Source organism: Panthera onca, chromosome D1 (assembly GCF_046562875.1).
Source record: "Panthera onca isolate mPanOnc1 chromosome D1, mPanOnc1 haplotype 2, whole genome shotgun sequence".
Lineage (NCBI taxonomy): Eukaryota > Metazoa > Chordata > Mammalia > Carnivora > Felidae > Panthera > Panthera onca.
This window is the reverse complement of record NC_138348.1, coordinates 438,820-466,534: the sequence shown is the minus strand read 5'-3', so window position 1 is coordinate 466,534 and position 27,715 is coordinate 438,820. Positions and strand designations below refer to the sequence as shown.

The 27,715-nt window shown below is 63.2% G+C and overlaps 4 protein-coding genes and 1 long non-coding RNA gene across 15 annotated transcripts in view; 3 read left to right on the top strand and 2 right to left on the bottom strand.

Moving 5' to 3' along the window:
* Positions 1–928: 928 nt before the first annotated feature.
* LOC132677719 (uncharacterized) lies at positions 929–3,776 on the bottom strand. The gene is made up of 3 exons (XR_009609374.3): positions 2,216–3,776; positions 1,301–1,868; positions 929–1,161 (listed from the first exon to the last, which is right to left on the bottom strand). It is a non-coding gene; the product is annotated as an uncharacterized LOC132677719 (long non-coding RNA).
* A 1,783-nt stretch (positions 3,777–5,559) lies between these two features.
* Positions 5,560–6,881, top strand: SCT (secretin). The gene is made up of 4 exons (XM_060608040.3): positions 5,560–5,836; positions 5,925–6,026; positions 6,145–6,237; positions 6,524–6,881. Exons 1-4 carry the CDS (start codon positions 5,757–5,759, stop codon positions 6,645–6,647), a joined length of 399 nt encoding a protein of 132 aa, XP_060464023.1. The 5' UTR covers positions 5,560–5,756; the 3' UTR covers positions 6,648–6,881.
* Positions 6,882–8,114: 1,233 nt separating this feature from the next.
* CDHR5 (cadherin related family member 5) lies at positions 8,115–14,895 on the top strand. Of its 2 annotated transcripts, XM_060607602.3 has the most exons (15): positions 8,115–8,254; positions 8,336–8,511; positions 8,912–8,962; positions 10,302–10,394; positions 10,522–10,623; positions 10,735–10,845; positions 10,935–11,105; positions 11,691–11,781; positions 11,955–12,052; positions 12,154–12,354; positions 12,438–12,551; positions 12,629–12,716; positions 12,860–13,171; positions 13,709–13,914; positions 14,254–14,895. In XM_060607602.3, exons 1-15 carry the CDS (start codon positions 8,200–8,202, stop codon positions 14,689–14,691), a joined length of 2,307 nt encoding a protein of 768 aa, XP_060463585.1. In that variant the 5' UTR covers positions 8,115–8,199; the 3' UTR covers positions 14,692–14,895. The 2 variants fall into 2 exon arrangements, with proteins under 2 accessions (XP_060463585.1, XP_060463586.1); XM_060607603.3 differs by lacking the exon at positions 12,860–13,171.
* Positions 14,896–15,862: 967 nt separating this feature from the next.
* On the top strand, positions 15,863–19,020 carry IRF7 (interferon regulatory factor 7). 2 transcript variants are annotated; one of them, XM_060607615.2, is made up of 10 exons: positions 15,863–15,974; positions 16,236–16,552; positions 16,636–16,798; positions 16,881–17,088; positions 17,323–17,378; positions 17,471–17,678; positions 17,855–17,950; positions 18,028–18,537; positions 18,629–18,747; positions 18,821–19,020. In XM_060607615.2, exons 2-10 carry the CDS (start codon positions 16,533–16,535, stop codon positions 18,974–18,976), a joined length of 1,536 nt encoding a protein of 511 aa, XP_060463598.1. In that variant the 5' UTR covers positions 15,863–15,974; positions 16,236–16,532; the 3' UTR covers positions 18,977–19,020. The 2 variants fall into 2 exon arrangements, with proteins under 2 accessions (XP_060463598.1, XP_060463597.1); XM_060607614.2 differs by having other exon boundaries at positions 17,320–17,378.
* Positions 19,021–19,190: 170 nt separating this feature from the next.
* Positions 19,191–27,715, bottom strand: part of PHRF1 (PHD and ring finger domains 1) — a 30,732-nt gene continuing 22,207 nt past the window's right edge. For 7 of the 9 annotated variants that reach the window (XM_060607605.3, XM_060607606.3, XM_060607604.3 and 4 more), the window contains 9 exons: positions 27,043–27,170; positions 25,822–26,003; positions 25,346–25,465; positions 24,726–24,880; positions 21,490–24,066; positions 21,064–21,221; positions 20,659–20,919; positions 20,440–20,568; positions 19,191–19,917 (listed from right to left, as the gene is read on the bottom strand). In XM_060607605.3, coding sequence (XP_060463588.3) covers positions 19,774–19,917; positions 20,440–20,568; positions 20,659–20,919; positions 21,064–21,221; positions 21,490–24,066; positions 24,726–24,880; positions 25,346–25,465; positions 25,822–26,003; positions 27,043–27,170 — 3,854 coding nt within the window. In that variant the 3' untranslated portion in view covers positions 19,191–19,773. The remainder of the gene's footprint in view (positions 19,918–20,439; positions 20,569–20,658; positions 20,920–21,063; positions 21,222–21,489; positions 24,067–24,725; positions 24,881–25,345; positions 25,466–25,821; positions 26,004–27,042; positions 27,171–27,715) is intronic. The other 2 variants (XM_060607608.3, XM_060607611.3) reach the window with 1 other exon arrangement.

Sequence of the window (27,715 nt, the reverse complement as noted above, 5' to 3'; positions counted from 1 at the left end):
GGAAAATCTTCATGACTTTGAATTTGGCAATGGTTTTTTTTTTTTTAATTTTTTTTAATGTTTATTTATTTTTGAGACAGAGAGAGACAGAGCATGAATGGGGGAGGGGCAGAGAGAGAGGGAGACACAGAATCGGAAGCAGGCTCCAGGCTCCGAGCCATCAGCCCAGAGCCTGACGCGGGGCTCGAACTCACGAACCATGAGATCGTGACCTGAGCTGAAGTCGGACGCTCAACCGACTGAGCCACCCAGGCGCCCCTGGCAATGGTTTCTTAATCCTAACAGCAAAAGCACAAAGCAAACAAGTAGACAATTGGATTTCATAAACTTAACATCTTTTTTTTTAATGTTTTATTTATTTATTTTTTTTTTTTTTTAATTTTTTTTTTTTCAACGTTTTTTTTATTTTTATTTTTGGGACAGAGAGAGAGCATGAACCGGGGAGGGGCAGAGAGAGAGGGAGACACAGAATCGGAAACAGGCTCCAGGCTCCGAGCCATCAGCCCAGAGCCCGACGCGGGGCTCGAACTCACGGACCGCGAGATCGTGACCTGGCTGAAGTCGGACGCTCAACCGACTGCGCCACCCAGGTGCCCCTGTTTTATTTATTTTTAAGACAGAGACAGAGCATGAGTGGAAATGAGGCAGAGAGACAGGGAGACACAGAATCCGAAGCAGGCTCCAGGCTCTGAGCTGTCCGCACAGAGCCTGACACGGGGCTCGAACTCATGAACTGTGAGATCATGACCTGAGCCAAAGTCGGATGCCCAACCGACTGAGCCACCCAGGTGCCCCTAAACTTAACATCTTTTGTGCATCAAAGGACACTGTCAAGAGAATGAAAAGGAAACTCAGAATGGGAGAAAATATCCACAAATCACATAGCTGATGAGCCTAGTATCCAGAATATATAAAGAACTCTTAGAACTCAGTAGCAAAATGACAACCCAATTTTAAAATCAGCAAAGGACTTAACGGACATTTCTCCAAGGAAGGTACATAAATGGCCAAGAAGCACATGAAATGATGCTCAACATTATTAGTAATTGAGGAGATGTGACCCAAAACCACAGTTTGATGCCCTCCTAAAGTTGATCTAAGTGTGATGCAGTTCTGATCAACCCCCTGGCAGTATCTTCTTGTAGAACCTGACAAGTTGCCCTGAAGTTTAAATGGAAATACAGACGGTCACAATAGCTCAGACATCCTTGAAGCAAAACAGGGACAGCATTTGATGTATTAGACAGTAAGACTTAAACGGTTACTGTGATTCAGATGGTGAATAATTAAGGCATCGCACCTGAGACGCCGCAGGAGTGAGATTTGGCCGCTGGCACCTGGCAGAGAGCCCAGAAGTAGACCTGAGCATATGCAGACGGGTGACTTACAAATAAAACGCATCGAAGGGCAGTGGAGAAAGGATGGCCTTTGTGATAACTGACGCTGGGCAACTGGACAGCCATCCAGACGAAAATGAAATTACTACCTCACGTCACACACAACATAAATTCCAGGTCTCGTCTGGGACTTGAAATAACGAAGCTTTGGGAGGTGATATATGGGAGATGTCTTACCTTGCACAGGAGACAAAAATGTAACAAAATACTCTAAGTTCCACCTCGTTGATATTAGGACTGTTGCCTCCCTGTGTTCACCAACCCTAAACCATTCACGACCCTTTTGTGGTCCCCACCAGATCCCTGCTTTGAAAGACCCGTTTTAAAGCAATTGAGCCTTATCCTGAATCCCCATAACCACTTCACTTTCATACCTCCTTTAAAATCATTACTAAGACTGTCAGCTACTGTCCGTCCTTGCCAGGCGCTCGATAACCCAGCTCTGTCTGACCAGCAGGTTTCCTGGGTGATCTGTGGGGAGAGCAGACCGCAGTCATTATCTTTTTGAGATATATACTGAAATCCTTATAGATGAACGATGCGATTTCTGAGAATGATACAAATTCGGCTCCAAAATTCACCTGAGAACAGAGAAAGTAGGGGCAGGTAAGATTGGTCATAAATGATCGACGCTGAGCAATGGTGCAGAAGAGTTCATTATACTATTCTACTTTTGTGTGGTTTTAATTCTCTGTAATAATAAAAGCAAGTTGTTTTTCCCCTAGTCCTTAAGAGGGTATGTTCATTAAGACTAAAATAAGGTTACGTGATATTGCTGCGAGCGCCAGGCTGATAGCCTGAAAGTATGAAGCCGGCACCTGAGTCAGGTTCCACGGTGCAGTTGTGTGGCCGAGGGAAGGCAGGGAAGAGTAGAGGAGTGTAGCTTTGAGAGAGGATTCTCTTCAGTGCTTTCCTGCAACGCCCCTGAGAACCAAGGGTAGATACAATTAACTTGAAATTGACATTTAAATCTTGGTTAAAACAAAACCCCCAAAAAAGGAGTCGAGCTTGCTTTCTGCTCTTTGCTTATTCAGGGCATGAAACGGTGTCACACTGAGCTACGTTTCCAGCTTGGAACGCACTGCCTCCTACACTCACCCCGGGAAAATGAAGCTTCCTCTTCCTGCGAATCCTGGACCCTGAACTTGGCCACTATGAGGATCTCTGCACAGAGTGATGTCCGATCCGGGGCTTTGAATGGCTGTTCATGTAAGCGACATCTCTGTGCGTTTGTAACAAGGACGCAGCTGAGAGTGAAATGCTGGGGACCCGGGGTGGAGGGGGGGGTGCTCCCTGAAACCTGTGGGTTGGGAGTGGCACTTTGCAGGGCACCTGGCTGGTGCAACACTTGATCTTGGGGTTGTGAGCTTGAGCCCCCACGTTGGGGATGGAGATGACTTAAAACTTTTAAAAATCCTGGGGTGCCTGGGTGGCTCAGTCGGTTGAGCGTCCGACTTTGGCTCAGGTCATGATCTCACGGTTCGTGGGTTCCAGCCCCGCGTCGGGCTCTGTGCTGACAGCTCGGAGCCTGGATCCTGCTTCGGATTCTGTGTCTCCTTGTCTCTCTGCCCCTCCCAACTTGTGCTCTGTCACTCTATGTCTCTCAAAAAATAAATCAATGTAAGATAAAAATTAAAAAAACCTTTTTAAAATCTTTTTAAAAAGGTGGCATTTTGCAGTCGTGGCCTGTATCCCATGTTGTTTCAAAGTAGAGCACAGAATGGGAAGTGAAGCTTGAGGCAGCGCCACGTTTCTTAGGCCTCCTCCTTCCTGATTCCGGGCGCAGTGGCATAGGCAGGGGTGTCTCGGTGGCGAGTCTCCACCCACGCGGGACAAACCGCCGCACAGCAGGTGTGGGAGGGCACAGGGAGGGGCCGTCCCTGGAGAAACCCTGGGCGGCAGAGAAGGCGGTAGAAACAAATATCCTGTGACAGGAGCAGCACAGACGCAGCCTCTCCCTGGCCGCACCCTCCGTCTGTCCCTCTGAGCCAGTGACTGCTTGTGACTTCGTGAAGCTGTGACCAGAGGCGCTCAGGGCCGAGGATGTGACCCCAGAGGTGCAGCGGGAGGGAAGCCTTTGGGGTGACGGAGAGCAGGTGTTGTGTCCCGACTGTGGTGGTGGTTACATGGGCCAGTACTTGTGCCAAAATTCATTTTTTTACTGCACGTTAATTTTGCTGTAGATTTTGTAAACTTCAATTTTAGTGTACTTTTGATAAACGGGCACATTTTTCTTATGAAGCTATTCCCCGGGGGCTTGAGTGTTTGAGGTGCTGAGAAGTCTGACTGACACGTGTCGGGAGTGGGCGTGTTCCCGTGGACGTGACTGACCTGTGAACGGTGTGAAAGCACAGGGCATTTTAATCTGCCGACTTCGTGCAGGAATAAGCCACAGCAGCTGCTTAAAAACACGTGTAAAGAAAGCAGCTATCACTACATACCTGTTACAATGGCCCAAAACCCAAACGCCGGCACCAAGGATGTGCGTCTCGTTCGGGGCCGGGAGGAGCGCGGATCGGTGCGTTGGGAAAGTCTGGCAGTTTCTTACAAAACTGACCATCCCATCCAACAATCACGCGCTTTGTATTTATCCCAAAGAGCTGGAAATTGACGTCCACACACAAGCCTGCCCACGGTTGTTTATCACAGCTTTGTTCATAACTGCCAACCCTTGGGAGCGACCAAGGTGTCCTGTGGTAGGTGGGTGGGTTAGCTGTGGTGCGTCCACACCAGGGAATATGACAGTGGGGTCGGCGCAAAGTTCAGGGACTGGGGACTGAAGGACGAGCAGCTGGGGCACAAGGAATTAGGGGCACTGAAGCCAGGACAGTCCAGACTTGGATGCACTCACCGTGCATCTGCGAAAACCCTCGTTTACACACTGGGATGAGCGCTAAAGTAAATTATGTGACAGGCCATCAGAGCTAATGTTTGGACCGGGACGCTGCGGTTGTCCCGCAGGATGTTGGGGGCAGGGAGGCCGGGCCTGGGTCTGCTCCATACTTTCTGATCAGTTTTTCTGTAACCCTCGAACTGCTCTTTTAAAAAGTCTACTAATTATTTTTCTTAAATTTTTTAATGTTTATTTTTGAGAGAGAGAGAGAGAGAGTGTGAGCAGGGGAGGGGCCGAGAGAGAGGGAAACACAGAATCCGAAGCAGGCTCCAGGCTCTGAGCTGTCGGCACGGAACCAGACGTGGGGCTGGAACTCATGGACCTTGAGATCATGACCTGAGCCAAGGCGGTGGCTTAATGGACTGAGCCCCCAGGCGCCCCTCTACTAACTATTTTTAATTTTTTTTTTTTTTAACATTTATTTATTTTTGAGACAGAGAGAGACAGAGCATGAACGGGGGAGGGTCAGAGAGAGAGGGAGACACAGAATCTGAAACAGGCTCCAGGCTCTGAGCAGTCAGCACAGAGCCCGACGCGGGGCTCGAACTCACATACCGCGAGATCGTGACCTGAGCCGAAGTCGGACGCCCAACCGACTGAGCCACCCAGGCGCCCCTCTACTAACTATTTTTAAATGAATGTGAAGCTTGGCCGGCTCCCTTGGTGGCACACCACTCTTGACCTCAGGGTTGAGTTTGAGCCTCACCTTGGTGTGGAGATTACTTAAAAATAAAATCTTAAAAAAAAAAAAAATGTAAAGTCTAACACAAGAACTACTAGTTTATTATAAGTCCATTTACTGGACTCCTAATTTATGTTCACGGATGTCAGCAGTCCTGGTTCTAGAAGCCGAACCGGACCTAAACCCGAAACGATGGAGCAGGAGTCACCCAGCTGCCGTCTTTCTTGTGTCCCCTTTCCGCACCTCCACCTCCTGTCTGTCCTCCGAAAGTTCAAATGCAGGGCGCCCCGGGGGGGGGGGGGGGGGGGGGGGGGGGTCGACCCCAGCTCGGCCTGCAGCCGGCCTGGGCCTCTCCAGCGGAGTCCGCGCTTCGGGTGGACGCCCCCTGGTCCCGGCCTCCGCCCTCGTGCCGCCCCCCACCCCGCGCCCCTCTGCGCCCCGAGGGTGGTGCCCGGCCCCCGCCGCGCCTCGGAAGCGCGTCGGGGCGAGGCTCTGAGGCTTTGCTCCTGCCGTTCCTCATGCAGGCCCGCCCCCCCTCCCCCCCACATCCCCAGCCGGCCGAGGGGCGCCGACGCGGCGCTGAGGGCGGGCGGGCCAGCCGGGGCGACAGCTGGGGGGGCGGCCCTGACCTTCCGGCGCGATCGATGGGGGCGCGGCCGGGCTGCGCGGAGCCGGGGCGGTGCCGAGCGCCCCCGGCCCGCCCCGCTTCGGACACTATAAAGGGGCGGCCGGGGCCCGGGCGGCGGCGGCAGCGCTCAGCACCCCCTGCGCGCCCACCACGGCCATGCGGCCCCTGCTGCTGCTGCTGCTGCTGCTGCCGCCGCTGCTGCTGCCGGGCTCCGCCGCGCGCCCCGCGCCCCCCAGGTGAGCCCGCGCCCGCGCCCGCCCCTCGGACCCCGCCCCGCCCCCGCCCGGCCCTGACCTGGCCCGTGGCCCCGCCGTCCCTCCCCAGGGCCCCGCGCCACTCGGATGGGACGTTCACCAGCGAGCTCAGCCGCCTGCGGGAGAGCGCGCGTCTGCAGCGACTGCTGCAGGGCCTGGTGGGGAAGCGCAGGTGAGGGGCCGGGGCCGCGGGGTGAGGGGGCGCAGGTGAGGGGCCGGGGCCGAGGGAGGGGCGCGGGGGCGGCGCCCCCCCAGCTCCAGGACTAATTCCGACTTGGCGTGGGGGGCAGCGAGCTGGACACAGAGAACGGCACGAGCTGGACCAAGTCGTCTGAGGGCCGCTTCTGCCTGCAGTGGCCCCACTCGCCCGCCCTGCAGGCCTGGTGAGCGCCACCAGCCCCCACCAGCCCCCCCCCCCTCCCCGCCCCAGCCCCGTCCTGGCCCCAGCCGCCACCACCAGCCCGTCACCCCCCCATCCACCCACAAGCTTCTGCCCCAGCCCCTCCCCCTGGTCCCCTGCGGCACCCTAGATCCACAGCAGGAACTGGACAGGCAGGGGTGGGGAGGGGGGGGGGGAGTCTGGGAAGGAAAAAGAGCTGGTGACCAGAGGAGGCACAGTCTGGCCAGATGGGTGGCAGCGTCCAGCCCCTAACCTGGCTGTCTCCACAGGATGCCCCTGAGGGACCCCCTGGATGAGGCCTGGTCTCCCCAGCTGCCTCCTGGACCCGGGTCTGGGGCCGCATTTTCACAGCCGGCGGTGCCTCCTGCTGAGATGTCAAGGATGAGGCCCTGAGGAAGAAGGAGCCTCCCCTCTGTCTGCAAGGGGAGCACCCTGGAGCCCAGGCCAGGGAGGGGTGGAGCGGGAGGAGGAGGGGTTGCACCTGTCACCAATAAAGGAGGAATTCAGACACCGGCCCCATGAGCTCACTCAGTGCGCCGTCTCTGTGCCATCAAGGCAGCCCTGCAGGGCGGAAGGACCCTGCCCACAGGTTCTGGGGCTGCAGCCACACCCAGCTGCCCTTTAAACCTGGGAAGCCAGCAGGGCGCCTCACCTGCCTTATCTCTCCTGTCCCGTTGACCGAGCTCCCCAGAGACAGTCTGCACCCCTGTCATCTACTCCGCACACTCAGGGGCCCTGGGTGGGTGGGGGGCCCAGGATGTCTTCCAGCCCCGGCCCCGGGGCCCTGCGGTCAGTGTGCCGGGCAGGTGGTGGAGGCAGTCTGAGGGGGCACGGAGAGTGACAGGAGTGTCACCTAGGGGTTCAGGAGTCCACTCCAGAGAGACAGAGAGAGACCCAAGCGTACGTCTTGGCTCCTGGTCCGAGCTCTGTGGCCTCAGACAAGTGGCTTGACCGCTCTGAGCCTGTGGAATGGGGACGGTGATGACACCCCAAGTGGTGCTGGGGTCGCTGGAAGCCATGGAGGCCCTCCCAGTGCAGGCAGAGGCGCCAGGAGCCCCCAGTGCAGCAGCAGCAGAGCAAAGGCCTAGAGACCCGAAGGCCCACGACCGCCACGGTCACGGCAGCCCCTCTGCTGTTCCCATCCAGTGGCCTCTCCCCAGCTGCTGAGAGCTTGGGGGGGGCCCTTGGGGGTAGGGCAGTCGGGTGCCTGGGCCTGGGAGCCTTGCCAGGACCCCCTCTTTGTCAAGCTCCAGAGCCCATGGGGAGCTGGGTTGCCCCCCAGGAGCCCCCAGCTGCCTGCTGCCATCGCCATCACGGTGGCCCTGCCCAGCCCCCCTTGGAGGAGAATGGCTTGTTTCCAAGACAGGCAGGGGTAACCCCGGACACAAACAACCTTTTCTTTCCAGACCGAGGTGGTTGGTGTGGGAAGAGGGTGGTCCTGCCGGGAGCACCTGGGCCCTGAAGCTGGCTCCCAGATGATTCGGGCAGAAGCGTCCAGCAGAGGGACAGCAGGCCCGGGGGGTGGGCACAGCAGACACAGGAGCCAGGGCTGAGGCCCCGCCCCAGTCCCCACTCCTCCAGGCTCTAACGCCCTGCCCCAGCTTCTGCCCCCCCCCCAGGCATACCCCCAGCCACCCCACCCCACCCCGCCAGGCCCACGGTGCCCTGATCAGCTCTCTGAGCGACTTCCGCCTCCCACCTTGGCGTCTGTGAGTTGAGCCCCCGTGGGCCCCCACACGTGGCCCAGCTGGGCAACCACCAGGTCTCCCCTCCTGGCCACGGGCCGGGCCTGGCCAGGCGGCCGGCGAGAGCCCCCTTGGTGGAGGCCGGTGGCTTGTAAAGGATCATAACGTGGGGCGGTGCCTGGCAGGGGCGAAGGTCGCCCAGCCTGAGAAGGCACCAGCACCAGCGGCTCAGAGGGTCCCGCCGGTGGACGGCCGCCGAGATGGGGGCTTGGGCCCTGCTGCTGCTGCTGCTCGTGGCCACGGCCCAGGCCCAGGGTACCTGCGGGGCGGTGGCGGTGGAGCTGGGCAGCAGGTGGGTGGCGGGAGGGCACTGACCCCTCCTCTCCCACTCTCCAGTCTGCTCTGTGAGCAACACCTACTTCGAAGTCCCGGAGAACACGAATCAGAGCGAGCCCCTGGCTGACATCTATGTCCCTGAAGGCCAGCAGGTGACCCTCGGACCCTCATCCACCCCCTTGGCGTTTCGGATCCAGGGGACTCAGCTGTTCCTCAATGTGACTCCTGACTATGAGGTGTGGATGGCGGGCCTAGGCGGGGCACCCCCGCGGGGGCAGCTGGGGGGCTCTCCCTCCACAGGACCTGTGCGGGCACCCACACTCCCCCCCCCTCCCCGGAGAACGGCTTTTCCAGGGTCTTTGGGTCTCAGTCTGCCCGGGGGTCCTGAGGGTTCTGTGCCCGCCAGGCAATGACCCAGCCCTCTTGGGCCTCAAGGCTTCGTGGAGCACAGACCCCAGGGGGCGTGGGGCCCTTGGGGGCGCTGAGTGACCTCTGGACTTAGCACTGATGCTGGGGCCCCCGGGTGAGCGCCTGCCCCTCTCGGCCTGTCTCCTCGCTTGTGAAGCTGGGCCAGCGCGCTGCGATCAGCGGGGCAGGTGATCTCTGACACCTGTCTGTCCCCCCCTGCCCCCCCAGGAACACACGATGCTGCAGGCACAGCTGGAGTGCAGAAGAGGTGACACCGTGGTGAGTCCCCCCCATCCCACCCTGTGCTGCCACCCTGACCCTGTGACATCAGAGCACTCTGCCTGGTCCAGGGCCACTCCCTGGTGACCTCACCCTGTGGCATGTTTTCAAGAGTCACTCCCGGCTTGGCGCCCACACTTCCTCCAGCCCAGACGCTGCCCTGGGCTCCAGACCCCCCACCCCAACACGGGAGGAGCCTCGCCCTGCTGGTTCCCTCGCCCCCCCACTCCCCCTTCACATCTAGCAGCAAATCTGGTCACTCTGCCTCAAGCTGGACTCTAAGCCGACCAGACCCTTGGCCACCAGCATCTCCTTTCTAGAAACTTCCAACTGACAACTGGTCTGCTCGCTCCCCTCTCGGCCTTGGCCACCCCAGTCCAGTCTCATCGTGGCAGGACGATCTGATCAAGCAAGCGGCCCGTCCCTGCCCTGGACGCCCCCGGCTGCTTTCTCACTTAGAGCCAAGGCCAAGTGCGTTGTGCGGTGGGCAAGGCTGGGTGCATGGACCCCGACCCCGCTCCAGCTGGCCCTGTGCCCTCTCCCCGGATGTGCACCTGCCTGCCTCTCTCACCATCTCTTGACCAGTCTATTCTAAGCTGCAACCCCAGCCCCGTGCACCTGTCAGCTTACAGGAACCACTGTCCGCTCTCCCTGTCCTCGAGGCCTGTGGGTGTCCCCCACAGACATCATGGCACACCACCCACAAGTATCTCAGGACGAGTCTCTGAAAGCCAAGGACCCTTCTTAGACACGACCGTCACATTGCTGTCACCTGGAAAAAGTAGAAACTTCTCAGCATCACAAGACCCCCGATGTCCGCCTCTCCCCACAGTGGGGGTCTTTCCCAGTTTGTTGAGTCAAGACCCCAGGGTGGCCACCTAATGAGACTGGCTGCTCTGTGTCTCAGGACTCTTTCCTCCCTTCTTCCCTCCCTCCCTCTTTCTTTCTTGTTAAAGTTTATTTATTTATTTAAGTAGTCTCTCTGCCCAACGTGGGGCTCGAACTCGCGGCCCCGAGATCAAGAGTCGCGCGCTCCCTCTTAAGCCTCTTTCAACCTGTGTGTTCTCCTTTCTGTTTTCCTTTTCCTTTGAGAATTATTCTCGAGGCAACTCGACTGCTTCACCATCGCTCTCATTTGGGATTTTGCTGGCCACCCTCCTGCCCCGCCTACCCGTGCCCGGTTACTGTTCTCGAGGGTACTCACCACCTCCTGTGCTCAGTAGTCGCTTCCTGCTGTCCGTCCGCAGTCCCTGTGAACCGTACCCCAGGCCATCAGAGCGGCCCTCCGCTGGGGTGGGGACCTGCAGGGAGGAAGCTGACCGCCACCCTGTCCCCCTAGGTGACCCTGCTGAGGGTGTTTGTGTTTGTGTTGGACATCAATGACAATGCACCCGTGTTCCCCTTCGTGACCAAGGTTGAGAATGTCTCTGAGGTGAGTGAGGGGAGCCAGGGGTGAGGGGCCGGACAGCAGAGAGCTAGTGGCCATGGCTTGGCCTCAGAGATCAGTCCATGGGGGGGGGCAGGGGTACAGCTGGACCACTCCCCCTCCGTGCCCCCAGGACACTAAGGTGAACACCATCGTCGTCCCTGAGACCAAGCTGGAGGCCCACGATCCCGACAAGAGTGACATCTTGTTCTATACCCTCCAGGAGGTGACCCCGGTCAGTGTCCCCCGCCTCCGCACCAGCCCCACACCCTCCCTTCGGCCCCGGCCCCGCCCCGGGTCCTCCCAGGGTCTCAGGCTGATTCCCATCCCCCTCCCACCTCCCCAGGGCGCCAGTAACTTCTTCTCCTTGGTGGGCACCAACCTCCCCGCTCTGCGGCTGGACCGGTCCCTGGACTTCTACCAGTGTCAGAACATGACCTTCCAGCTGCTGGTGCGGGTAAGCAGGCCTGGGCACTCAAGCCCCCACCTGAGCCGCCCCCAGCCCGGGGCTCCCGGGCCTCACCCGGCCGGGTTCGGCTGTTGCAGGACACACAGGAGCAGAACGCAGCACCCAGCCACACGGCCACGGCCACCGTGATCCTGGAGGTGCAGCCTGCTGACCTTCGGCCCCCCTGGTTCCTGCCCTGTGCCTATTCAGACTCTCACGTCTGCATCCAAGCCGAGTACCACGGGGCTGTCCCCACAGGGCACACGCTGGTACTGGGGGCAGGGAGGGGCAGAATGGGCATCGGGGGAGTGGCCTGGGTGCCAAGTTTGGTTGTCGTTTTTATGCGGACATCCCTTCGAAAGCCAGTCGCACCCAACCCGGGATGGGGAGACGTGAACGTCCTCTCTGACCTTGGAGGGAGGGCGCAGGCTCAGCTGTCCTGGGGCGGAGCCAGACAGCCCCTGGGGACCCAGAGGGTGGTGGCTTGGAGGGGCCACGGCGGCGGTGCTCCAGGGGGCAGCCGCCTCTCTGGCCGGTTGACTGTCCCCTCTGGGCCCCGAGAGTCACCTGGAGGCAGCGGAGGGCAGCGGGGCCTGGACCCGGGCTCCAGGGCCTCCCGCCGTACGGAGGATCCCCGAGCCCAGACCCTGTGTGACCTCTTCCTGTCCCGCGCCTGTGCTCCCTCTCCAAACTCGAGCTGTTCGGATCAAGCCGATCAGAACTGGCCGGGTCCCAGAGGGTGTGGTCAGCAGTCGTGAGAGCCGACCAGCTGCCCCCTTGAGGGGAGCGGGAGGGGGCGAGCTAGGGCCGGCACACCAGCCCCATGGTGCCTCGTCCTGTCCCCGTCCCCACAGCAAGGCCCCCTCACCCTGCGTCCTGGGCCCATCTATGCCGTGGACGGGGACCGGGGCATCAACCAGAGCATCCTCTATAGCATCGTGAGTGGTGAGTGTGCGCCACAGCCCTGCTTCTGTCCCCACACAACGTCCGGGACCCCATCCCCACCACGGGCGGAGGAAGCCCCAGGGGCACCTGCCGGGTGGGCAGAGCCAGCTGGGACTCTAGACCTCAGGCCTCCAGAGGCACCGAGAGGCCAGACGCTGCCACCACCCTCACAGAACGAGACGACGGCACGTTTGCCATAGACGCTGACTCGGGCAACCTCACCATGACCGGGGCCGTCCGCAGCCCAAAGACCTTCACTCTGCTGGTCAAGGTGGGCCCCCGGCCAGGCCTCCGAGCGCCCCTCCCGAGCTCCAGGCTGCGGCGCCCACCCCTCCAGAACCTGCCGGTCACCGCGGCCTCCCCCACCCCTAGGGCGAGCAGGCCGACCACGCCCGCTACTCGGTGACCCGGGTCACGATCGAGGCCCGAAATGCCAACGGGAGCCTGCTCCAGTTCCCCGAGAGCCGGTACCGCGGCACCGTGGCTCTCGGCTCTGGCGCGGGCGTCCCGGTCAGGGACGCGGCCTCCCCCTCCCAGCCTCTGAGGATCTGGGCCTGGGACCCTGAGTTCCCGGTAGGCGGCGGCAGCCCCTCTGCGGGTGGGCTGGGGGGCAGTGGGGGCAGCCCGGGCCCAGGACTCACTGGGACAGTGTCCAGGACTTCGACTCCGCCATCACCTATCGTATCACCAATAACACCAACTTCCGGATGGATGGCGAGACCGTGGTGACCGCTGCCCTGCTGGCAGACGAGGGGGTCTTCTATGCAGAGGTAAGGGCGAGGGGACGTCTCCGAGGGGCAGGGATTAAGGCGGGGCCTACGAGAGACGAGCCCCCTCTCTGCCCCAGGTTGAGGCCACGAACACAGTGACCGCAAGTGGGGCAAGCACAGTGGTGGAAATACAGGTCCTACAAGAGGAGGCGCCCACCCCCACAGGTGAGCCTCCGGGGGACCCAGGTGACGGCTCAGCGGCGGGAGGGGGGGCTTTCTGCCACAGCCAGGGCGGTGCCTTCCCTGAGGCAGGCACGCTGGGGGCAGAGGCAAGCCCGCATCCTGCCCCTGGCCCCCAGGTCCCCCAGGCCCCCCAGAGCCCCCCACATCCCCAGAGGCTGGAGGAACATCGAGCAGAACCACCACTGCGGAAGCCCCCAGGCCCCCGGGGCCCTCTCAGGGGTCCTCCACGACCCGTTCTGGGTGGAGCACCGGCCCGCACCCTCCCTCGGGCGCAACTCTGAGGCCACCTGCCTCATCCACGCCTGGGAGGCCCCCCAGTGTGGGAACTGGCACCTCCCTCCCACCAGCCTCACCCAGCGGGGGCTCAACACAGACGCTGAAGCCAAGAACCTCTCAGCCGATGTCCCCCGGGCCCAGCGGGGCCCCCCAGCCCTCAGGTAGCACCTCCCGGTTGCCCTAGAGTCACCCGGATGCCCCCTGACTCATACTGTGAGTGGTCCTGGGAATAACAGCAGGGAGGCTCCACCCCAGGTTGGCCCGGCAGGACCACGCCGACCGTAGGCCGCAAGGGAGTCTGCTCTGGTCCGGGCAGAGACGGGTTCAGGGGCCCCAACAAGGTAAACTGGGAAGGTGTGTGGAGGGTGGGGCAGAAGCCAGATTTGGGATCGAGGAGCCCCGCAATTCCAGGCCCCAGCACTGCCTTCAACCGCCTTCCTAGGGTGCTAGGCCCCTGCCTTCCCCTTGGAGCCAGTGGGCACGGATCCCCAGCTCCCTTGCCTCCCTTCAGCAGCCTGCCCCCGCCCCAGGGCCCCTGGGAACACACAGCCCCTTAGTTGGGGTGTCAGTAGCACCCACTCCCCAGAACCGCAGCTCTGGGAGGACGCCAAGCCCGGCTCGTGCTCGAGGCGTCCAGAGCCTGGTGCAGGCTGGAAAGTGCCGGCGGCGCCAACGGTAAGTGGCTGTCGGTGCTGCAGGGACGCCAGAGCCTGGAGGAGGCAGCACGGCAGGGGACAGCAAGCCAGGTGTCAGCCACACTGAGGACCAGCGCTTCTCCACCGTGGAGATGGCGGCCCTGGGCGGGGTGCTGGGCGCGCTGCTGGTTCTGACTCTGATCGCCCTCCTGATCCTCGTCCATAAGCATTATGGCCACCGGTTCAAGTGCTGCTCTGGTAAAGCTCAGGTGAGGCCCCGGGGGCCTTGGGGGAGCAGACAGGACAGGGACAGGGGAAGAGAGAGACAGGGACAGAGACAGACAAGGAGACAGGGCTGTGCAGGTGAGGACCGAGCCACAGAAAGATGGAGAGGGGGACAGAGGAAGACGGAAAAGGGGCAGGAGAGGGAGGCGAGGAGACACGGGGTGCAGACGCCGTAGCCCACGGAACGGGGAGGAGGCCGAAAAAGGCAGAGAAAGGAAGGACGAGAGCCTGGATCCTTGTCTCTGGGGAGGGCACCAGGGCTGGGGCCCAGCCCAGGCCTGGGGTCCTGGTTGATGTCCTGGCTGCCCCTGTCCCCTCCCCAGGAGCACCAGCACCCCCAGCTCTCGGGCTTTGACAACCAGGCCTTCCATGCTCCCCAAGAGTCCAACTGGGCACCGGCTCCCAGCCCCTCACCTGCCCCCACCCCGGCTGTGGCCCCGGAGCCTGCGCCCCCGGAGCCCCCCAGCCTCCAGTCCCTGGACCCTGCCTCCGAGTCCCCCGAGGTGGCCCGGGATGGGGGCGGCCCCGCGGCTGTGAGGTCCATCCTGACCAAGGAGCGGCGGCCCGAGGGCGGCTACAAGGCCGTGTGGTTTGGCGAGGACATCGGGGCCGAGGCCGACGTGGTGGTCCTCAACACGCCCGCCTCGGACGCGGCCGGCGCTGCCGACTCCGGCAGCGAGGACAGCAGTGACGAGGCCGACGCCGAGGCCGAGGGCCCGGGCGGGGGTTCCCGCGACGACGCCAGCTCCACCTACGTGTAGCTGGGCTCCCTGCGCCCCTCGCTGGCCCACCCTGAGGTCGGCTGGGCTGCTCGCCCGCCCCCACTGCACAATAAAGCGACGATTTCCAAGCTCGGCTGCGCCAAAGTCGATGGGCGGCCGGGGCGCGCAGGGTCCCCCTGGAGCTGCCGCCGGTGGGAGGTGACGGTGCGGCCCAGCTGCTGGGACGTCCCCGGCCCCTGCCTGCCGGGCGAGGCCGCTTCCCGTAAACCACCTGCTGTGCCTGCCAGCCAAGGGGCTTCCCGGGCCGGTGCCAGCTGGTGGCCAGTTCCTCTCCTGGTCTAACCGCGCTGGAGGGGGGGCACCCTGCGCTGTGGATCCCCCCTCCCGACACGACATGCAGATTCTTGGCCTTGGGGAAACTGAGGAGCCGCCCTCAGGAACTCATTTTGGAGAGCAAGGTCCCTGGGGACCTTCCAGGGGGTCACAGCCAGTGTTGCGGTGAGGTTTGGTGCAGAAAGCAAGCACCGTGCTCTGAGGCACTTGGCCCTGGCGTCTGGGCTGTGACCTGTGGCTCCGAGCAGAGGCTTGCCTGGGGTGACAGGAGCTGGGAGCGGGCAGCAGGCCCAGGCCGTGGGCCAGCATGGCAGGTGGGGCCGGTCGGCTACAATCAGAGGCCGAGGGGAACCAGAGCCACGGAGTAAGGGACAGGGCCCCCTCTACTGGCCTCCCCAGGGGAGGACCGCCGGCAGGACTTCCTCTCTGAAGGCCACCACACTGTCTCTGGATCGTCAGTGTTTTTCCTAATGAAAAGTCATCACGAATCTCTTTGCAAATGTCTTCTCAAGGGCACTCGAGTGCTCTTGTCTGAACAATTCCCATCAAGACTCCAAGCCGTACAGCTGCCACATGCCCCACGCCGTCTCCCTTTGCCCACTTTTCCTTGAGAAAACAAGGGCCGGGTTTCGTGTGAGGTTCCCCAGCGCCTCCCCCCAGCCCCTCCGCTAGTCGCCAGGGGCCCCCGGCCGGCGGCATGTGCGGGAGGCGCCTTGAGGGAGAGGAGTGACTGGACCCCGCAGGGCCGGCCCCTCCCGCCGCCCCTCCGCGACCCCCGCCCGCCGGCCCGCCCGCACCCAGGAGCTGGCGCGAGGGGCCTGGGGCACCGTCGTCCAGAGCACGTGACTTCCTCGGCTGCACCTGCAGCCCCCTCCCCCCGCCCCCCGCCGGGCCCGCCCCCGGCCCGCCCCCGCCTCGCCTCCATAAAAGCGCTGGTCCCCGGCCTCCCGGGAAGACGAACCCGCCCGCCCCGGTGACCCGGCGCCCAGGTACGTGTGGGGCGAGCGGCGCGGCGCGGCGCGGCGACGGGGAGGGTCCGGCCGGGGGAGTCGGGTCGGGACTGAGAGGTGGGGGCGCTGCCGGCGGAGGCCCCCCCCCCCCCCCCCCCACGAAGGTTTAGGTTTCGCTTTCCCGCTTTCCCGCCGCCCGTGGTTTCGCTTTCCCGCCGCCGGCGGTTTCGCTTTCCTGGCGTCCCGGGCGCGCCCCCCTCCCCGCCCCCCGCGAGCGGCCGTCCCGTCGTGTCTCCGCAGGGTCCCGCCAGAGCCCTCGCGCCGCGTCTGGGCTCTGGCTCCACACCTGTGACTTCATGCGTGCGGCCGCTCGGATCCCGCACATTTGTGGTCACAGCACGGCCACCGCCGGCAAGAATCCCACGCCTTGGCGACGTCGTGGCCATCAGCCCTCCCCCCGCGTCTGTGGTCCCAACACCTTGACAACGGGGCCACGCCTGCGACATCTTCGGTGACACGCGGGGAGCCCCCGTCACCCGTGCCCACCCCTCCCAGCACCGCCCCCCGCCCCCTCCGCCCAGGGCTTCGGAGGGAGTCATGGCCGCGGCTCCCGAAAGGTGAGCGCCTGTCCCACCGCCAGGGTGCGCGGCCACGCCACCCGGCCGGCCGCGCCCTGACCCCGCCGGTCCTCCGCCCGCAGGGGGCCCCCGCGCCCGCGGTTCGCGGACTGGCTTCTGGGGGAGGTCGGCAGCGGCCGCTACGAAGGCCTGCGGTGGCTGGACGCGGCCCGCACGCGCTTTCGCGTGCCTTGGAAGCACTTCGCGCGGAAGGACCTGGGCGAGGCCGACGCGCGCATCTTCAAGGTGGGGCTCCAGCCAGAAGGGAGGGCCGGCCCAGGCCCCGGCCCGCGCCCCCAAGCTCACACCTTCTTCCCCCTGACCCCAGGCCTGGGCCGTGGCCCGCGGCAGGTGGCCGCCCAGCAACGGCGGAAGTCACCAGCTGGCTTCCGAAGGCCCGCTCCGCGCCAGCTGGAAAACCAACTTCCGCTGTGCGCTGCACAGCACCCAGCGCTTTGTGATGCTGCAAGACAACTCGGGGGACCCCACCGACCCGCATAAGGTGTACGCGCTCAGCTCCGCGCTGGGGTGGAGAGGTGAGGAGCCCGCAGGAGGCAGGTCGTCCAGGGCGGAGCCACGGTGCCAGCACGCGTTGGGACTTCGCACTGGGCAGATCTGTGGTTTCCAAAACTGGCCTGGAAGAGGCTGGAGCCCGGTCGGGGAGGGCGGGGAAAGCTTATGTGGCCCACTGGCACTAGTGGGGGGCGGGGCGGGGGCATCCACACCCAGTGTCCCAACTCCCGAGTCTCATCCCAGTTCTCCCTCAGAAGGCCCAGGCACTAACCAGGGGGACGAGAAGGCCCCGGAAGACGCCCGACCCTTGATGGTAAGGTTGCTCTGCCCTCCCGGCTCCCAGGTGGGGGGGTCTCCACTCCTCGATGGAGCCAGGAGATGCTTACGCTGGCCCTTCTCCTGCAGGGTGGGCTCCCTAGGCCATGCCCGGCAGGAGCTGCTGCTGAGAGGCAGGGGCCCGGGCTGAGCTCTGAGCCCTGTGCCCCCAGCTCCCCTTCGGGCCCCACTGGCAATGCTGGGGACCTCTTGCTCCAGGCTCTGGAGCAGAGCTGCCTGGAGGACCATCTGCTGGAAGCTGCATGGGGGTTGGACCCGATCCCCCCGGAGGCCCCTGGTGAGACGCTGGGTTGAGTGGGAGTGCTCTGCCTTGCAGGGCCCCGTGCCAGGGGGAGGAGCAGGCAGGACCGCAGAGTCACTGTGGAGAAAGGGGAAGGGGGGGCGGGTAACCAGTAGAGACAGTGCCAGCCACAGCTGGGCCAGTACAGCTGCTTCCTCGGTCACCCTCCTCAGGCCCAGCGCTCCCCAACATGGTGCCATACCTGCCTAGGGCAGTGGAGACAGCCCCCAGCCCCAGGCTGCAGGCCCTGCAGCAGGCCCAGGTGACAGGTGAGAGGAGTCGGGCGCAGGGCGTGAAAGAGGGAGGGGCTGGGGGACCCGGTGCCAGCTTCCGCCTTCCTCCCCAGACGCAGGCCCGGCCCCAGCCCTGGAGCCCTGGCAGCCCCCACGGGAGGTGGCGCCTGGCATCCGGACGGCAGGTGAGGTCGTGGCCGGGCCCGGCCGCTCACAGATCGGGTCACAGGCAGAGCCCGGCCCGGGGGCCCTGGAGGTGACCATCATGTACAAGGGCCGCACAGTGCTGCAGGAGACCGTGGGGCGTCCGAGCTTCGTGTTTCTGTACGGGTCCCCCAGCCCCGCCACCGAGGCCGCAGAGCCCCAGCTCGTGGCCTTCCCGAGCCCGGCCGAGCTCCCGGACCAGAAGCAGCTTCACTACACAGAGAAGCTCTTGCAGCACGTGGCCCCCGGCCTGCAGCTGGAGCTCCGGGGGCCCAGGCTGTGGGCGCGGCGCCTGGGCAAATGCAAGGTCTACTGGGAGGTGGGCGGGCCCCTGGGCTCCGCCAGCCCCTCCACGCCCCCGTGCCTGCTGCAAAGGAACCAGGACACCCCCATCTTCGACTTCAGCGCCTTCTTCCGAGGTCAGTGATGCACCCGACGGGGGCGGGGGGCCGCTGCCCTCCCCCGCCCCTCTCCTGCCCTCGCCCTGCTCACCACAGCCCTGCCCTACAGAGCTGGTAGAGTTCCGGGCTCGCCGGCGTCGGCGCTCCCCGCACTACACCATCTACCTGGGCTTTGGGCAGGACCTGTCGGCTGGGAGGCCCAAGGAGAAGAGCCTGGTCCTGGTGAAGGTGAGGCACGGGGTCCCGTGGGCAGGGCCGCAGGCAGCCCAGCCCGTCTGGCCTGACGACCCCCTCCCTGCAGCTGGAGCCGTGGCTGTGCCGGGCGCACCTGGAGTACGTGCAGCGAGAAGGCGTGTCCTCCCTGGACAGCAGCAGCCTCGGCCTCTGCCTGTCCAGCTGCAACAGCCTCTACGAGGCCCTGGAGCACTTCCTCATGGAGGTGGAACAGCCCGCCTAAGCGCCAGCGCCCTCTGCGGTCCAATAAAAGCAAGCCAAGAAACCGGCGCTGGTGTCCTGAGCCGGGGCGGGCTGAGGGGTGGGGCCGGGACTCAAGAAGGGGCCCCCCAGACCTCGAGGCTCCCCGCGCATGCCCCGGAAGGGAGGTGACCACCCCTCACCCGCCCACACACCCGTCCTTTTCTGTCTTCGTAATGAAGAAACAGGCCACACGCTTCAGAGCCAACAAACTCTACTCAGAATACAAAATGCTCTGGGGACAGCAGGTGTTTGCTCCTGCCAGGTGTGCTGGGGAGGGGGACGCGTGAATGGCCGACTCTGCGCCGTGTGCAGGGCTCTCCTGCCTTCCAGATCCACCAACACCGTGCTCTGCCCCATGGGAGGGAGCAAACCGCGTCATTTACAGAACATCAAACAGAAAACGTGGGAAGGGCCTTCCCTTAATAGGATGGAAAATAAAATGAGGCCATCTGTGAGCTGGGTCGGGGAGCCCCCCTGCATTCCCCTGGCCCCTCCTGATCCCAAAGGCTTCACCTTTCAAATACTGAGTCAATCAAGAAGTTTCTAAAGATAATCCATTTTTGATAAATTAGAACACCATGGAAACAGTGTGTATCTATAATATACATATAAAAAAGTCCAGTTTTGAACCGTGAGCAAGACAGGGGCACAGACCACGTGTGGTCACAGGAACCCCGAACACAGGAGTGATGGCTGTCTCCAGAGTTGTCTGCTCCTGCCTCTCCCAACAGAGTGGCTCCGGGATGGGGACTGGTGCCCCCTTGCTCTGTGCCCGGCTCAGCTCTCGGTGCCCTGGGGGGGTGCCTCCTCGCCGGCCTCAGCCCTCCTGTGTCTGCGCATGTGCCTGTACTTGTCCACGTAGGCCTTGACCAGGTTGGCCACCTTCACAGGGTTGATCTCCCCGCTCTTGCTGTGGCATATCTGGGGGGCAGGGGGTGGTGGGGAGGCACAGTTTACTCAGATGTCCCCATAGTGATCAAGGGCCCTCCCAGAGTCCACATCACAAGGGACAGAGCACTACCTGCCCACCTGCCTCCCACGACGGCTGAGGGTCCATCTCCAAGCCCCAGTGGTGCAGCCAGTGGGCTCCAGATCTGAACCTGACACCCTGGGCCTGAGAACTGCCCACCTCCCGGGGTCCTGTCTTCCTCCCGGCTGCAAGCTCGGTGTGCCAACTACCCTCTGCCACTCAGCCTATTTAACGAGTGACAAGGATGCTGTTCCGTCCCCTCACACACACTGGCTACTCTTCCTGAGCACCTACGAGCTAGGGTGACGGGACACAACCGGCCCCTGGTGGCCAGGTCACACCAATATTACCCCAGGCCTGGCTGCACAACCCCGGGCTGGAGCACCTTCCAGAGCCCGCATCAGCGGGCGACAGCACAGACCCGCCCCCGGGGACACCTGACCAGGGCGCAGCGCCCGCCCGCCCGCACCCACCTTCTGCACTGCCTTGCGGAGAATGTCCTTATACTCGTCCTTTGTCACCTCCCTCTTCTGATAGAAGGGCTTGATGGCCAGCTTCACCTCCTCCACCGCCCGCTCTTGCGTGTGCAGCTTCTTCATGTACTGAGAACAAGGACACCTGTGACCACCTGGCCCTGGGGGCACCCTTTGAGGAGAGGAGCCCGCCCCTGAGAAAGGAAGACGGACACTCACCTCCTCGGTTTTGGCCTTCTCCGCGGCAGGCCTGGGAGCAGCTGCTCTCTCCTCGGAGTTGCCAGCGACAGTGGCGTGGCCGGCCGGCTCTGAAGCCGTGGTCGGGGCAGTGGGCGCCGGGGCTGGGCTCTGTGCAACCCCACCGCTCGCCAGCGGGAGGCTCCCCTGCAGGATGAACTGGACCGTGGGCTGGCTGGCTGGCACGTAGGGCGGGAGACTCAAAGGGAGAGCTGGGGCGGCGGGCAGGTTGGGGGTATAAACCTGGGCAAAAATGCAGATCACTCAGCACAGACCTCAGGCTCCCGGCAGGAAGATCCCCGGCAGAGGGGGAAGTCCCTCAGCCCCAGCCCGGCACAGCCTGTGTGGCCCGGCACACGACCACGCCCCTCCGGCCCAGGCACCTACCTGAGCGGGCTCGGCGTCCGGGAAGCCAGACTCTGCGTGTGCATAGCCAGGGGCAGGCGGCTCAGAGAAGGATGCCTGCTGGAACACCACCGAGGGCCCCACGTCTTCCGTTTCCCAGGCCCCCTCCCGCGGCTTCTGAGGCCTGTGGAGCGGCGTTCCTGAGGACCAACACGGGAGGTGGGTGCTCTGTGGTTACCCCTGGGCCACAGGCTGCTTCCTGGCTGGGAAATTCCAGAAAAGCATCCCAGCAGCAAGGACCACGGGCCAGGCTGCAGCCATCTCCCTGCCCCATGGCCTACGCTACTGAAGTGACCAAAGAGGTCCATGTACCACCCAGGGAGAGAAGACCGCCCCCACATACTGGTGGCCACTCCGGGCCACCCCCATCCTCACACGCTGCCCTGGCCACCCTGCCACCCTACTCACGCAGGCCTCGCTCCTCGGCAGGGACACCACTCTCCGCTTCCTGCAGGTTCCAGGTGACTCTCTTCACCAGGGCTTTGGCCCGCAGCAAGGGGGTCTGAGAGGCGCCTTCCTCCTTCCCCGCAGGCACCCCGACCCCAGCCTGGCTTCCCAGGGTGCCAGGCGCCGTGGCAGCCCCAGCAGCATCCTGCTGGAGCAAGGGTTTCTCTTGGGGGCCCTGTGCCTGGGGCAGGGGCTGCGCAGCCTCGTCATCGTGGATCAGTGCCACCTCGCGTCTGATGACAGCCACCAGGGCAGGGTCCTGCTGCTGGCTGGCTGGGGGCACCATTGGATTGGGTGGGAAGTCTCGCTCTGGGGAGGAATCTGTGCTCTCTGGGGAGGGCGGAGAGCTCATGTCATCAAGCTGCAGGAAGAAAGCATCACTTGAAAACTCCTCAAAGACGTGCCCGGCCTCGACAGAGTCTCCGTAATCAAGGTCCTCGGGTGGACATTCCGCGGGCACATCCGGGGCCTCCTTGTGGGCCTCGGCCCCTGCTGGAGAGGCATCTGCTCCCACGGAGACCAGTGGCTTGGCCGGCTGCTCCCTGTCGGGCTTCTGCTCCTCCTGGGGAGGGGGCACCAACTTCCTCTCTGGAGAGCGAGGCCTCGGCCGCTTCTCATGGGAACGAGGCCGTTGGTGCTCCCGGGACCTGTGCTCCGTGCTCGGCGACCGTGGAGACCCGGACTTGCGCTTCCTCCGCTCCCGGGAGCTCCACCTGACGCGGGGGCGCTCCCGAGGGCTCCTCTCCCGGGGGCTCCGCTCCCTTGTGTGCCGGTGCCTCCGGCCCCTCTCCAGACTGCTGGGGGGGGAGCACTCCCTCCCCCGAGACCTGGACCCCGACCGCCTCCGCTTCCTCCTCCTGCTCTCCCTGCGTTCATGGGAGGAGCTGCCGGGGCTGCCTGAGCGGGACCGGGACCGTGACCGCCGCCGGCCGCGTCCCCAAGAGTCCCTCCTCCTCCTCCTGCCCTCATCCTTCACCTTCTTCCGCTTGGCTCGCTCACGGCTGCTGGAGTGGTCACTGGAGGACCTGCGGCCCCGGGCCTTGAGCTGCTGCCTCTTGGGGTGCCCCTCACCCACCGGTGGAGACACCGACCGTGAGCTCCTCTCCCCAGAGCGGGAGCCTGAGCGGGAGCCGGAGCGGGTCCTCCTGTGCTCCCTGTCCTCAGCCCGCTTCCTCTTGGCCTTCTTCCTGCCACGGGAGCTGGATGTGGAGCGGGAGCAGGATGGGGGCCTCAGCTCCACAACCCTGTGGGTAGTTGTCTGCGGGGCGCCTGGGCTGGGTGGTGCCCCCGGCTCTACATCGGTCACGCAGGTCACCGTCCGCTCCTCGGAGCCAAAGAAGGTACTGCAGGGCAGCTGGTCCCTGTCCTCCCACGGCTCTGGGGGGGATGGCCTCTGCGCCCTGGAGGCCGCGCCCTGGCCCTCGCGCTCCAGGTCGGAGGAACCCTCGGCAGCCCCCTCGCCCCGGAGCTCGAGTACGCTGGTGGAGGACCCGCGAGGGGACTCAGGCTCCGTCCCAAAGACCTTTTCCACCGTGTAGGAGGTGACACAGCGCACGGTCTGCAGCGCCGGCGCCTTTGGGCTGTCGATGGAGATGGTGCGCGTGATCTCAGAGGGCAGGAGGCCAGAGCCCAGGCGCTCGGGGCTGCTGCCGGCAGAACCGGAGTCAGAGCCTGTGGGGTCGAAGGGGTCGTAGATCTCGCTCTTGAGCTGCTTGGCCTTCCTGATGGAGAAGAGGGGAGCGGGGTTCTCTTTCCTCTGCACCTTATTGTCGACAGGCCGGAACGTGTTACAAAAGCCGGGGTTAGAGAGTCTGCCGGAATGTGCCGTGTTCCCGGGAATATTGATCCTGAAGCTCTCGAAGGTCGAGCTGACACCCTTCCCCTTTGAGGGTCCCAGCGTGGCGGGGGACTGGGATCCACCCCCTGAGTGTGTGCCAGGCTCTTGTGGGCCCCTGCTGCTGGGCTCGCCCTCTGCACGGGCGCCGTGGCTGGGCTGCCCGGGGCCCTCCCTGCCCGTGAGCCGGCTGATGCAGGAGCTGGGGATCTCAACACGCTGCTCACTGGTGGGGGCCGCATCCGCCCGCCGGCCGCCACCGTCCTCCCTTCTGACCTTCGGTATCCTGGGTAGCTCTGAGATGCTGGGCCTCCTGGGAGCTGGCTTCACGGCCTGTCCCTGCAGCGCACTGGCACGCGGCAAGTGAGAGCAGCTGCCCGAGGTCTTAGAGGACACAGAACTAAGGGGCCGAGCGTGCCTGCTGTCGCCATCACATCCAGGGGCGTCACTGTGCTTTAAGCCAGGCCTGCTTACGTTTGACAGGTTCTGAGCCTGACCTGACGGAGGGGTCACAGAGGAGTCCAGTCTCACGGCTGCCGCTGGGGTGAGAGCGGGGACGCAGGAGGGGGTGGGACCGCCGTGGCAGCGCAGCCCCGCACTCTGGAGCCCGCTGCCTGAGCGTGGTGCTCCGGGCAGCAGGCAGGCCCCGGGGCCTCTGCCCCCTCGGGGTGGAGCGCCTGAGCTTCTCGGAAAGGAAACGGGTGCTGAAAGACACGAGAGTGAGTGGCCATCAGTTTCCACTGCCTCCTTTAAAAAGCGGTCATTTTGTTGGTCCAGATCGAGATGACTTTCTCTTAGAAGCTGGGCTTTTAAATTCCTATCCCTACTCACTCCTTGGGCTAGAGCCCTGTGCTCCTGGGGGCACGGGGTGAGAGGCCCCCGGCCACACCCACGAGCAGTGCTCACTGGCCGCTGGAAGCGCCTGTGCCTGTTACACAGGGGGGCCCGGGAGGGGCCGCCCGGCTCTGCGCTGCCCTGCCCCCCATGGCTGGGCACCCCCAACCCCAAACACCCTCCAGGGCCCGGACGTGCAGGGGAGGGCTCCGCACAGCCGGTTCCGTGGGCTCTGTGAGAACACATGCCAGCCACATGCCAGCCACGCAGGGTCTGTGGGCTGCCCGGAGACCCCACCATCATCTATACTCTCAGCCTACAAACTCTGTTCAGAAAGCGATGTTGACTTAATGGAAACATGACCTCGCGTAGAAAACTGCTTTTAGGTACGTTTTGAACAGAAACCTGTTTTAGTTCAATGGTCTCGTCAGGACCCGTGGCTCACATGCCCCTCTCAACCGCCCCGAGCATCGAGGCAGAGAGGGCGCCCCCGCAGGCTCCGCTGGGTGTCACGCAGAGGCCTCCTCACCTGCCTTCTTGGCACTGAGGGAGCCGTCCCGGTGGATGGTGATGTCTGCACCGTTCATCATCAGGAGGCTCTGGCCCGACAGGATGCTCCCCACTAGGTCTGGGACGGGGGCCTCGTCCACCTCTGGCTCAGGCGCCGCAGCGGGAACGCTCCTCCTGCAGGTACAGACCCGTTGCTGCCTCCCCGTGCCCCCCTGCCGCCCCCCAGGTCCCAGCCCTGCCAGACCTCGGTGTGGGGAGGGCATGAGACACCCCTGCCCCCAGTAGCTCTGACAAAAGCCAAGCAAGCAGGCTGCCTGGAGGTGAAATCCTCTGGTGCTTGTGGCCCCAACTGCTACCAACAGGCAGGCTATTTACTAGTTTTGTTGGTTTTTTGTTTTTTTTTTTTTTAATCAGGAGTGAAATAGAAGGAAAGCACCCAGCCAGGGGTGGCCGCCCTGGATAGCAGCCCTGTGACAGAGGTGGGCGGGCAGAAGCAGTCTCAAGCACCTGCAGCCTTCCTCCTGCTCCTCGTGCCCTTTACGGTGGCATGTCCTCGACAAACGGTCAAGGGAGGGGCCCCGGGAGAGGAGGTGCGCCAGCCCCCCCCTTCCCCCGACCACCGTCCCTGTTGGCACACACCTGGAGAGCCCCACGGACACGGGCCTGGCCACCGGCCGGTGAGAGCGCAGTGCCGACTGGGACAGAACCCTCCTCTTGGCGCTCAAAGGGGAAGCAGGGTCCGCAGACTGCTCCTCGCTGCTGGAGAGAGCACACGGGCCACAGGAGCGGTGACCCCCACGGAAGGCCCAGGAGACCCCTTCTCAACCGCACACATGGCGGCACCTGTGCCCCAAACCCGAACACGGGACCCACGTAGCAGCTTCGGGTCAGCAGCTGCATGCACCTCTGGGCGGGCCCAGGGCAGCAGGGACCGACATGCAGAACACCTTTCTCCCTGTTAGTGGCTGAGGACCTACGGTGTCCCTTCTGGGCACCACCTGGGGGGGGGGTCCGACGAGGGTGGGAGACTCAGGAACCGTCACCCTCTCTTGACAAACGTGGGATCTGGGGCCCACTGTCCACGAAAAGAGGGGGAAGCCCCTCCCTGCGGTTACCTGTCAAAGGGGTCCAGCTCATAGGGGTCTCCGAAGAGCGACAGAGTGGCCACCCCGATGTCTGCACGCATCAGCCCCAGAGAGGGGTCCGCAGGCTTGTGCACTGACGGGGTGCAGGCCCCGCGGACGGGACCCCGGAGGCCAAGCGTCCGTGCAATGCGGGACCGAGCTGTGGCTTCATTCTGAACCGAAGTCACAAAAAAACCAGGAAGGGTGAGTGAGGCTCTAGAAACACCAGCGCAAGGACTAGTCTGCACAACACACACCAGACTGAGGAAGCGCTAAACCACAGCTGACGGCTTCCAGTGGGGGAACAATAGCGTTTCAGAGGTTTTGCCCCAGAGTTGAGGACTACATCCCGACAGCCCCGACCCCCGCAACGCAAAACCACCGTCCGGTGATGTCCATCCACCCGAGGACGAGGGCTGGGGGGGCGGGCGCTCCCACCCCAAGCACGTGCGGGCAGCAGCCCCTGGGGCACCCTGGCAGGGAGACGCTGACACTCGCGGTCGGGCTCTGTTCGGGGCGTGAAGGGCAGTGAGCCAGAGGGCTGACGTCTGCACGGCGGGAAGCGGGCGTGCCAACACCCACGTGCGGCCGCAGCTTCGGCTTCCCGTCCCTCCAGGAGTTCCGTCTGGACGAACCACCACAGCAGGTGCTCGAATGCCCCGCCGAAAACTAACAGAAGCGTCTATGTGAGCGTATACCACGTGCGTGTGTGTTAACCAGGCGAAGGCGACGACCCTGAGCAGGAGTTCACACACGGACGCGGCAAACGCTTGGCTGCAACTGAGCTTTTTATGTTTTATGTACTGGTGTGCTTTAACCGTCCAGCCCGGGAGCTGGGGCGAGGACAGACACCATGGAGCAGGACGCACAGCACAGGCGGGCGCTCACCCGCTCTGAGGGGAGGCGCGCGCACACTCAGAAGGCCCGTGGCAGACACGCGAACGAGGGTAAGGAACAGCCTGGGACGGCGTCCACTCCCCACCCTCTGGCCTGTCTGCCCCTTCGCACCCCACAGGGCCCACCTCTGGGGTGCCCGGAGTTGCACACGACCCCTCCCTCCAGATGCCCAGCTCCAAAGGGTCCTGGCAAAACTCCTGTCCCAGCCCCACCTTTACTCTCTGCTGCAGAAAAGGCTCATGTTTATCAGCGACTCTCTAAGTAAACAAGAAAGGAGGCTTCGTCTGAGTCCCACCCCGCTATCCGAGGGGCTACCTTTGACCTCTTCCCTTTTCTCTTCTTGGCACGACCCTGGCGTTTCTTAGACCTCGTCCCGGAGCCCCTGCTCTTCACAGACGACCTGGACTGGGTCTTCCTTCTTCCTGACACCTTCTTCCGTCTCCCTACAAAGAGGACATTGAGAGTCTGTGCTTTACTGTGCACCCTCAGGCCCCCACCCCACCCCACCCCACGTGTCCCCCTCCACGGACGTGCCGTGCACTGCCAGGACCCGGCACAGACAACTATACGTAGTGGCTTCAGGTTTTTAAATGGAGAAATCACGAAAAAACAGTGCTTCCTCACAAAGGAGCAAGAGAGGGAACGCAGCGCACAGCAAGGACAGAGTGTGACTCTGGAGTTCGCTCTGATCCGTAAATCTGACTTTTGTCACCAGTAAATATTTTACATCGTTATGAAACAAAATTAAATGGGGGGAAAACAACAAACAAAAAACCCCCTGACGACCAAGTTAGTAAAATGAAACAAAAGATCTGTGTCTGCTTGATCTGACCAGAGGACTCCTCCCAACAGACTTAAAAACCGCCACGTATTTCCAGTAACACATCCCAGAGATTAAAGTGCACGAACACCCAGGCTTCAGGTGGGTCCGTCTCCTCACGGGTGCCACCACGGGCTCGGGGGACCCTAATTCTAGGACACTCCAACA